Raw genomic sequence first — 11,357 nt, 5'->3', positions numbered from 1 at the left:
CAATGTTTGATGACTGCCAGTCTACTGTAAATGGGAAAGACAGCTTTGCCTATTTTTGAATTTAACTCAGTTTTTTTATAATTTGTGCAGGCATATCAATTTTGTACTTTTTTACGAGAAAAAGGCAGGGTAAGATTAATGTTAAAATTACTGCATTTTTCTTTAATGTCTTGAATTGTAAAAAACTCCTTGACTTTGCGTAGAGAGGACCACGTATTCCGGTTTATGAAAATAAAGATGACAGTAACAAAGTGAGCACAAAAGGAGGATACTAAAGTTAAATTCCACTCTGCGTCTGTATGGAAACAGTGGCAGCCTAGTAGTCTCTCCCCTACCATAATAAACCTGCCTTCATGCTTGTTTTTTAACTTATTTATATGAGTTTGTACCTATTTTACGGGCAACCCGTTAGTGATTGCATTAATGCACTCGAAATGTAAACAAATAACAGCTGTGCATATACAAGAGGAGTAAAAGGTGGTTCTGTTGGCTTAATGTTCCTCTTTAAAAGTGATAGTTTTTCCCTCCCCCTACCCCCCCCCCCCCACCTGAACTAGTTGACGCAAACATTGGCACTGAACGTTCTCTGAACCAGCAGCCATAAAAATAAAACCTAGGTCAAGTGGAGGTGCTTGAAGACGCCATAGGTAGTTAATTGATCAGACAAATGTTACGCTCTTACAAATCGGACTAATTCAGGCAAAGCACCTAAGGCAGGTAACCTCTATGTGGTGGATTGGCCTTATCAGCAATCTGGAAACCTGAAATAACATCCTCGAAGCTAAACATGTAGTTACTCTTACCGCCTTTCTTTTCCATTATTTTCTCCATAAATAACCTTAGCATAGAAGTGTCAGTTGTTGAGTAGTTTGGTTCATTTGATAAATTAAAAAACACTTAAGTTTTGATAGGACCTGGTCAAAAGTTAATAAGGGACTAGTTTCGCTGAAACTTAGCGAGCATAAGTTTAGTAAAATCTCAAGAAAATTGGTAACATTTTCTACTCCAGCCAGCTGTTTATCTGATCTTAGCCTTGATATCTCAGACACAGACAAGACTGTGAGACTTTAAAGTTCTAAAATTGGGCACTTCAAACAGGCTAAATAGACCGAAGTCTTTTGCCTTTAATAAATGAAGTGTTTTGGGCATTGCAGATTCTCCCATGCGCAGCACATGCTCTTCTTCTGTCCCTCAGGATAAGTGTTCTACAAAATGGGGATTGCTTTCCACTGTCACCAATGCAGCTCATCGAGACTTTTCTAAAGACGATAGAGTATATAATACTAGGACAGAATATTTATATTGCCGACGCAGAGAAGAATTGTAGGCTACTAGCATGGCCTAGAGACAATGCCGTCCAGCAGAAGCACCAGAGCGGAGCCTTATGTGGCCCTTTAGTCCAAAGGAAGAGTTAAACAAATGCTCAAACGATGTCTAGATACACTCATATAAACAGAGTTAAGGTTAAGAAGAGTCTGTCCAAGTAATTGTAGTGCGCTACTATTAACTGACCGTTATGATATGCCGATGAGTGAATGGAATTAATATGAGGAAAATACTTTAGCAGATAACATCAATCCAAATTAATAATTGTGAGGTGATTGGAATTTGCGTCCATTCCACATCCCCACCAGCAGCAGTAGCATTTCAAAGCAAAGTCGTTTTTAAGCTGAAATTGGTTGCAAGAAACGATTGGACTCATGACCGTAGTGGGGATTTTCTTCCCAAGATACTGTTTATTACGTCGTCATTTGAGCCTACTTAACTGGCAATTCAGCGTCCTGAATGTTTTCTCAAGTATTAGTGCATAATATCGGTGAGGAGGAAGGTGTACTGGCAGTGTGCACACGTGTGATGTGGTAGATGCTGTCGGAAGATCACACCGTTGAAAAGGAGACACAAAATGCAGACGTCAAAGAGCACACTATGCTCGTTATGTAGTCCGGTGTGTAACAAATCTCGAAATTAGACATGACTGTTGAACGGGAGAGTCTCAAAAGTGGGCGGTTTTAATAGCTCAAATGAACTAAGTTTTTGCCCCTGTTGGTCGAGAGTCTATTGACTATTTAGTTGAGCAACTTCAAATGCTGGTAGCTGGATGATGAGTGGTTTGAGATGAATTTCTCTGACCTAAATTAAGTTTCAGTCTGTCCAAATTTGTTCTGCTGCAACTTAACAGAAGATTTTCTCTAAAATACACTAAAAAAATTATATCACCAGATAATTTTTGTTATGGACTAACCTTCCATTTAAGTCCTTCGGAAGCTTACTTATATGAATGTTGATTCCACTGTCGAGCATGTGAAGTATCTGTTTTGACCAGCAGATCCTCTCGAGATTAGTCTTTTATTAACCTTTAATAGCATCAGAGCCACTTTCACCTCTGCATACCGCATTTTAATCAAATAGCTACCCATATGAGACTTGTCAAAGCCCTTAAGGGGATTTTACCAAAACATGAGTAGGAAGACTTTAAATAGCTCACCTCCAAAAAATGTCCCTTATAATTTTTAAGAAAGAAAATCGGAATTTTGCCGTCTTTATAGAGAGTTACCACCTGAGGAACAAACAATTATAATGATTTTATGCTTTGTGCCTGCCAAAGTAAAAGTATAAAATATATGAGTAGACTGCTTTGAGTTTGATGCGAAGGATTTAATTAAAAGTGTCCTCTGATTGACCGCTTACGGCTATCGGTGCGAATCGGTCCACCAATAGAAATATGCACAAGCCATTGGAAAAATTCATTTTAAGATTTATTTGTTCATTTATTGATTGATTGATGATTGGATGAAAACCGGTTGTTGATATATGAGCTACATAATACACCATCTAGGTGAAGAGTAACAGAGGATCTGATAAAGCACAATGTGAATAGGAATAGGAACCCGGTGGTGAGGAAGTGATAAGTGTGCTGACTTCTTATCTATGTGGCTATCTTCTGATAGATCGACTGCCTTGACACTTTGCATTTCCATAGGAGGAACAGGGAATACTTTATGGACAATTTGAGTCACTAGAAGCGGAAATAAATAAAGCCCCTCTTGAGATAGCTTGAATAGACATTTTGCATACAATGCCTAGTCTGGCATGCGACTTCAATCACCACTCCAAAGGCATCTGACAATGTTTCAGTGTCACCTTACATCAAGATGACTGCACTATTTCAGGCAGCAAAAATTCGGTCTAAATAACAGGACTCTTTTTTAAACTGGCAGATTTAGTCATATCAAGTAGTAATAAAGTTATCGGATGACTTTAATGTTTAATTTATAACATTTGAACATCTGCTTCCATTCGCACAGTCCGTCAGGGAGTTTTAACCGCCTAAAACAGAAGTGGTTATTTGGAGCACTCTAAACGATTTACAATTTTGGAAAAATGTTTCTATCCTTTAATTGTAAAAATCTTTGTGTGACTACTTGAACTATTCAGTTTCTTAATCTTTTCCTTTTCATTTTAGAAAATTTTACTAATCACTGTTATGTACTCATCGAAAAAGTTTGAAAAACTTGAGTTTTTTGAAAAAAGTTTTTAGAAAATCTTTCGGCATTCCATTTTGGCAATCTATAAGCTCCAATACAAAAAACTGGATGTCTTGTCGACTGGGATCAGTTAGAGAGAAAAGGGTGGTGAGGGGGCGAGGAAAGGGATTCCGGTTTGATGGGTCCTTCAGTGCTGATGTGGTGGCTTTCAAATGCTTGCTTGGTCGTGTTTCAATGCATCACTTCACTTCAGGAGTCAGAAACTGAAATAAATATAATGCGCATTTTAAGGAGCATTTCCTCAGGGAAACATAATTGCAAAGGCAGGGTCTTTCAAATTGGTAAACTATTTATTCTACCAAAACCCTAAATTTTTCGTTTTATTTACGAATACCAGCTCTTCGAAACCACGGGTTTTCGTTAAAAACGGAGTAACTACAACCCAATGACCCAGACACCGTAGTGTGTTTGCCGGAATTTGAGAATTTTCCAGAATAAAATCCATTACTGCATGAATAACTTACTTCTACTCTTGCCCGGCTTAGACAGTTTACTTTTCTCATCCCGTCCAAACATTGATTTTGCGACTTGTCTAAATGTGGGGTTGGATCCCATGTAGACGAAAGCATTGAAAGTTGAATCAAGGTATATAAGGAGGTTTGCGATCACAGACATATACACATCGACAGTGGGATGATACTTGGAGGTGTAGGAACTGAGAATTTTGCTGAAAAATGCTGGCGTCTCGAGGATAAAAAAAGTGAAGCACAGAGCGAGCATCAGTTTATCACCAGAGGGCTGGTTCCTTTCAACGGTTTTCGTGGCCGCGAGAGGCTCCACACCTGAACCGGGATCATCTTTGCTAGAAGTGACCAGCACTGTACGCTGGTTCTGCCGACGAAATCGACGCCGGATTGCTATTTTGCGGATAACAAAAGAGCTTAGTACACACACACAAAGCACAGGTCCTCCAGACTGGACAATAAATGTACCAATTCCAAGATAAATCAGTTGGTAGAATATACTTCGTGCGAGCAACGGTTCTTCTTGATATATAATTGCGGTAGGTGCACAGATATAGGACTTTATCTCGAACATGCGTGGAAGAGCAAAAAGACCTGCTGAAATCAGAGTGATTATCATAATTAAGGGAATTCGCTCTCTAGGGAATGAGGATACGGTGCCCAGCTTGCGGCATATAGCGTCGTATCTATATGCAGCTAGAAGGACCACAGACCAGTTTCTGCTAAGCTGAAAGGCAAAGAGGAATCCACTGAGCCCTTGATGTATCACGATCAGAGCGGCCACCAGCCTAACATGGTGTTGGCTCTGATAATCGGTAAGATTGTCCGCAAGTTGGCCCTCCTTGTTGACGTAGAGGTCAAGGGTTTTGCTTGTGATGGTATGAAAGAAAAGACTGCACCCGAAACAGATCTCAAAGACGGAAAGACTCTTGAGAATTGCACTCAAAGAATTGTTTTTCCACAGGCGGTGCTCAAATATCCGCAGAGAAAGGCCATTCAGTAGAACATTAAGTGGAGCAAGGGCAAGGACAAGGATGTTGTAAATCTTGAATATCTGACTGTAGGGATCATTCTCCAGGTACCTGTCTTCACATCCCCTCTGAGTTATTTCATATAGAAGGTGATCTTCCTTAAAAGGGTCCAATTCACTTGAAGCATTCATATTTCATATGTTTATCTCTATTTCTATAAAAAAAGACGCAATGGATACTAAAGAAATTGCGGAGACAAATTTTCATTCGCGTTACGAGGCGGAATGGACATAATTCATTGAGTCAATCATTCGTGACAATCAGATGGAGTTGTGAGTAAATATTCACAGTAATTGCCTAGCCAAGAGTTTTCCTTCAAAGTCTAATCCGACTTTAGTCTACTTCCCTTACATTTTGTCTAAAAGAAAGCTGAGTTTCTTTGGTTTTTATTGCTGCATCATCAGTTCCAGAAAGGTCATTCGGGATGTGGTAGATACAAAGCAATTATTACGAAATTCATCCTTATACAAAAGCTTGTTATTATTTCTCTTGATGAAATGTTTTTTAAAGGGGATAGAATTTTGAATAGTAAAAACATATTACCCAATTTCCCTCAGCAAGTCCACCCAAATTATTCAAGATCTACTGTAATATATTAATTGTTTACTTAACCCTCGGTTTCGGTAAAGGACCACTTAGGAGCACCGACGCTGTTCCTCAGCCGGAGTGGCTGGCCTTCGGGCTACGCCAGTAGCTCCCAGCCCTTCTCTATATTCTGCCCGATTATTATGTCTTCATTCGCCTTCGGAGAAGACTAAGGGAATGCTAAATCGACTACCTTAGAATACTAAAGTGACAAAAATACAAAGTGCTCCTCTGAATAACTTATCACTCGGATGTTTGTTTGCAATAGGAAAGTATTAATTTAAATTAGGAAATTATATTTTTTACGAATGAGGCAGATTTATAAGTTTCTTCTTTAATATGACCGATCGGGGGCACTGAATAAGGAGTAAACCTACAGACCAGTTTAATTATCGAACAACAAGCCAAAGAAATAAATTCTCCGAAAATAGCTTCGAAATTTACGGGATATTTTGCACAGCCAATAACGGCATTTGGGGATTAGACATGTGAATAATCGTCACAGCAATTAATGCTAGAGGTTTTGGTTTGAATTTGCCATAGATACTGCACTTTCGGTAATTCTAACTTCACACCGCAGTTAACTCTTGGCCTATTAAATCTACTGTAGTGCTCCCAGACTTTCTTGAAGACAAAGGAAGACACTATACACGGGCAGAATATGTAATGTTGACGTACAGAAGGAATACGGGCTATTGGCACGGTCCGGAGACCAGGCTGCCCGGCAAGAATACAAAAGCGGGGCCCCTAAGCAAAGATTTCCCAAACCAAAGATTTAAACAAACAGTCAGTCAGCAACTTCTTGCTATTAAATCCCAATTTATTACATGTTAACGCAGAGGTCCAAATTTTTCATGGCCATCTTCTACTTATCAGCAGCCTATAGGATACCATTATGAAGAATTTCTCACTTCCTATTGTCGTCGTTACAGCGTGAATAACTTTTCAGCCCAAATAATTCATGCCAATGATTTAGTAATTTTACTAATGCAGTTATTAAATTTGGGTAAAATCGAGCACAGCTTTATAAATTCAATCCGTTTAGTCTTTAAATCAGTTTGTAGTTTAGAGATAAATCCATTTGCTGGCCGCTTTCATCAACAATGGATTAAATTTATCCTTAACAGTAAGTAGCAGATGCGTTCTAAACAACGGTAGTTTGTCCTCACCACTCAGCACAAGTGGGTTTTTCCGTACTGAGCTAATAGCAGGCACTTAGTAGTCATCAGAAATTAAAAGTGTCATTTAAGGATTAGAAGCATGTTAAATATTTTAGCTTGTATAATATGAGATTCATTTGATTCACAGTAATTAGGACACCCAAATGTTAGTCACTATATTTTCTTTCTATTTCCTACTAATTAAAAGAATAAATATGCAGTTCATCTGAAAGGTAGATGTATTTTTGTAATTCTATAACCACCCCTCCAAGTTATAAATTCATCTTAGCTTAAGCGGACCTTCTAAATTGGCTAGCGAAGCAAGCGGGCTGCGGTATAGTAGTTTTAACCAGGAAAACTTTGACAAAAGTAAAACGGATATAATAATTCTAGCCCATCGATCCGGAAAGAGTTATAAACATGCGCAAATACCACCTGCAATTGCCCTGATAACCTCAAAAACTTGTAGGTGCTTCCGTAAATTGCTAGGTCTCATTGTAATTTTGTACGTCTAAATGTGCTTGATTCATATTTCACAAATTTGATATTGCAAACTGTTTCGGTAAGTACTCTTTCTTTAAAAGTTAAGACGTAGAGTCCCAAAAAAATTCATTATTTCCGTTTGCACTAATTTTTACCCTCCTAAACCTGCATCCTACCAATCAGCAATACTTATTGTCCACATTTAACAAATGTGCTCCGGTGTTCCATGAAGCAATTTGTTTTATGAAGAAGCTGACAAAATCCAATACAAGCGTTCTACCAGATCCTCAAACGTCAGATCAAATTAAGTTTATTAAAATTACCTCCCGACTAATCGCGCTTTCACTTCTACGCTTGTTTATATTTTTGATGCCATTTTTAATGGACTCCTGCAATTTACTGAAATCTCCCGTTCTGACAATATCTGGCGTTGTTAAATCAAATTGCGCTAATTAATTTGGGTGATTTGTCAAATTGTCACTCAAACTAGCCACTTCCTTGCCTTGTGTTCTGGACATTCACTAGAAAATTAATGAATTTTCATTCCTTTGCTAAGTCAAATGTGTGTATGAATTGTGCAACGACGATTATGGCTTAAAAAGGGGGATTAATGACTAAGTTTGATCAAAAACTCATTTTAATTATAAAATGGGTATTTGAACTCTATGTTCAAGATTGGAACACTTATTTGTATTAATGCTGTTCCAGATAGATCATTCACTGGAGTTTTGCCACAGCTTAGCTTTTTTGACTTCTGCCAAATGACAATATTTTTGTCCAATTATAGATTACAATTCTTTATTTATTTATTTATTTATACTTTATTTATTACCAAATCAATCCAGTAAATCCTATCTTTCGTCTAAAATAAATATTTGATTCAGCCACCAAAAATCGACTAAATTTGATTGTTTCCATACTTTCTTCTAAAAAATGTGGTTGAAGGCAATAAATCATTTGAAACTTCTTCAGAAAGGAGGCATTGTGCCACTGTGACGCTTCAATCAGAATTTTTGAACAAAAGTTCCCCGTTCGAGGCTTTGTTTGACCATGGCCAGATCGAGGTCTTCATATGACAGACTGAACTATTCACATTTAGTGTACTTTATTAGAAGTTATTTAGGGACCAGTTACTTCAGCGTATCCAGTATTTCACCTCAAAGTCTTCCAATTATCTCAGGACAAAGGCTTGATCTTTTCAAAGTTTGAGAGAATCCGAATTCATTTTAGTTTCCTTTTCCTCTTTTCAACATGTGGTTCCTAATCACTTATTTGCAGAGTGGATTCATTGGTGGACGAGGAATGAACAGATGATACGCAGCATTGCAATTAATTTATGTTGTGCTGATTAGAGCCATCCCGAGTGGAAAGAATGATAAAAAAGCGGGAGGGAGAGTCGGAGCAATGTAGCGTCAAATATTGCCATTGTTGATATAAACATAACATCGGCCCGTGGCTTGAAGGGAGCCATTCAAGGGGTTTCCGGATTACCTCTTCAATTTAGAGTGAAGCAGGGCTATAACCATCATTTCTTACTCGACAGACATATAATGAAGTCACAACCATTTTTACGCGGATAAGACTCAGCCATATCTTCAATGGACTTGATTTTGTTGTAGCTATACTTTGTCGTACTAAAATATGCTCCTCATTTCAAGGTTGCATCTGAATCAAGAGTTCAGATATTGTTACAAAGGAAAGATTAAAATAATTTAGGTTATTTTATCACATCAGTAGGTTATAATTAGGAGTAGCCTTAATGTACCAAATCTTGAGGTTTCGACTTTTTAAAAAAAGGCTTTTTTCGGATGGTGAATGCCAATTTAGGCCTATTTGAGCTGGTTTTAAAAGTCGTAATGGAGTTTTGCTAAACTAAAAGGCTACCGTTTGGTTAGAAATCTGTCATATGGGGACGCAAAATACTAGTAGAATGAGTACATTGCATTGTACTTAAGAGAAATATTTCAAGATACAAACGAGAACAGCCTTGGCTTCAAGCCTTCTAATGGCACAGTCATAACCAAAATTATTTCTCCTCTAAAAAGAGGCGCTATTTCACAATAACTTCACAACGATTTCATAGTTCAAATCATCAGGTGAAAAAAAGCGAAATAGGAAATATTAAACTAGTAAGTAATGGTTGTCGTCAAACCTAAAAACATTGAGCAATAAACAATTATCATCGAAGGAACCGTTAAAAGTTGTGGATCATTCCCTAGTCCACTACCTGGAAACACTTTTTGAAGGTGCCTCAACATTTCAAAGAAAAAACCGTTGTTGGTCCAACTACCTTTTCTTCAGTTTGTTTAGACTGGGATAACTGAAACATTCCACCAAACCTTCTTTGACTGCATCCAGTGGAAAAAGGACTCCCTCACTACTCTATGGGTACAGTTTATTGTTCCCTTCACTTATAGAAAGGTGGGTATTTGTTTAAAAATAAAACAATGTTTGAACATCCTCATTCATTAAAAAGGAACAAAAATTGGCTTAAACCACTAGAAAATTCATTTATTATTTATAATATGTCTAAATACTGAACCATATTCAGCCTAAGTTAGTGTGGGAATTTAAAAAACACAGCATCAACCTGATTACAAGCATGTATGTGTAGGAAAACTACTAAAAAGCACTAACCTGTGAAATTATTTAAGATATCATTACTCATGGCCTTGTTTAAAAACATGTCAACTTTATTACACTTGAAAGACAAACTTTTTTATAAGCGTCATAAGTCCACTTTAGCGCAAGTACTTTGAAGGAATAATGATAAAAGCAATAAAATTACTCAGTAAATAGAGATCTACTAATTATGGAGGGACAAATTTCACCCTGTTAAGTCTAACTTGCCTTTAAAAACTTATCAGCCAGAGCACTTTGCTACATTAGGATTTTTGTAGCGTTACCATAAAGTTTGTAATAACCAACTTCTTAAATCTCATACATGAAATAGCATTATTTCGATATTTCAGGAAATGTTTTTCAAAACTTGTCTCTTATGAACTAGCAGTAAACTAATCTGGGTACAAACTCTGTGATAAAGTCCAAGGCTAAGGGGCATTGCGGCGATCCCACACTTCCGTTATAATGCATTACATCTTATCACGGTACAATTATAAAATAGTGAATAAACTTACCACACGGGATTCATAAACACCTTCGTATTTAATGAAGACTAGAAAATAGGCCGAACACGTACATGTGACAATATCTAGACTCACAGGTATGCCGTGGATGGGGTGAAGATTCACTCCAATTGGCCATTAGTCTCATTTTGATTGGTCAACCAGTCGACCACTTTCAGCTGATTGGTTGACTGCAATCAGGTCATAGGCGGGATGCTGTCTCTGAATATGCGGGCACAAAACCGTTTGCACATAATTAAAGTCACCGGTATAAATTAATCACGTATCTTGATACCCAAACTGAGCCTGTTGTAATGGGGTTTAAGCTACCATGTGCCAAGTGCAGTCAATATTCATGGTGCATTTCACTCGCTTTTACTGAGACAGGTGACGGATTTAGGAGTACCCACTGATATATTTGACTGGGCCATATTCACTGGAAGCCTGTCTGGAGAATGATTAAAGCCTTTGTGATACCTACATAACCTCACATAAGGTGACCCTATCAGATGCTTTAAAGGAGTCGTCCACTTCACAATAATTTCTGCTTCTTTTGCCGCTAATGCATGATTTCCGGTTTTACATGTATTTCATTTTAACCCAACGCTTGCTAAATCATCTGTAGGCAGTCTAACAATTATGTTCCCTCAAATGTAGTAGTCAACGGAGTTCTGCAAAGTTGACCGTTAACACATCAAAGGGGATAAACCTCTTACATCTTTTTAAAGCCTTTCCTTTTACTGGCGTGATCTTTTACCCCGAAATCCATATTTTGAATTAAAAAATGTATTCTTTGGTAGTCATACCAGCTTAACATTACCGGCGGCTCTCATTCTAGCATGATTTCATTATTTTAAACAAATCTCTCTCTAAAAGATGAATATTTTAAATTCATCAGGATATGTAATCCAAGATGCAATGTTTCAGTCGAAAACTACTCATCATTATCCACAGAAGAGCTTTG

The 11,357-nt window shown here is 37.7% G+C and overlaps 1 protein-coding gene across 1 annotated transcript; it reads right to left on the bottom strand. All coding sequences in view use genetic code 11, as the record gives it.

Annotated features, from left to right (window-relative positions):
- Positions 1-3,989: 3,989 nt before the first annotated feature.
- EGR_01208 (hypothetical protein) lies at positions 3,990-5,171 on the bottom strand (the record flags this gene model as incomplete). Its single annotated transcript, XM_024490457.1, has 1 exon — positions 3,990-5,171. The coding sequence occupies one exon, from the start codon at positions 5,169-5,171 to the stop codon at positions 3,990-3,992; it is 1,182 nt and encodes a 393-aa protein (XP_024355276.1).
- Between the last annotated feature and the right edge of the window lie 6,186 nt (positions 5,172-11,357).

The sequence above is a fragment of the Echinococcus granulosus genome (assembly GCF_000524195.1).
Source record: "Echinococcus granulosus chromosome Unknown EG_S00004, whole genome shotgun sequence".
NCBI lineage: Eukaryota > Metazoa > Platyhelminthes > Cestoda > Cyclophyllidea > Taeniidae > Echinococcus > Echinococcus granulosus.
This window is presented reverse-complemented; position numbering and strand designations above follow the sequence as displayed.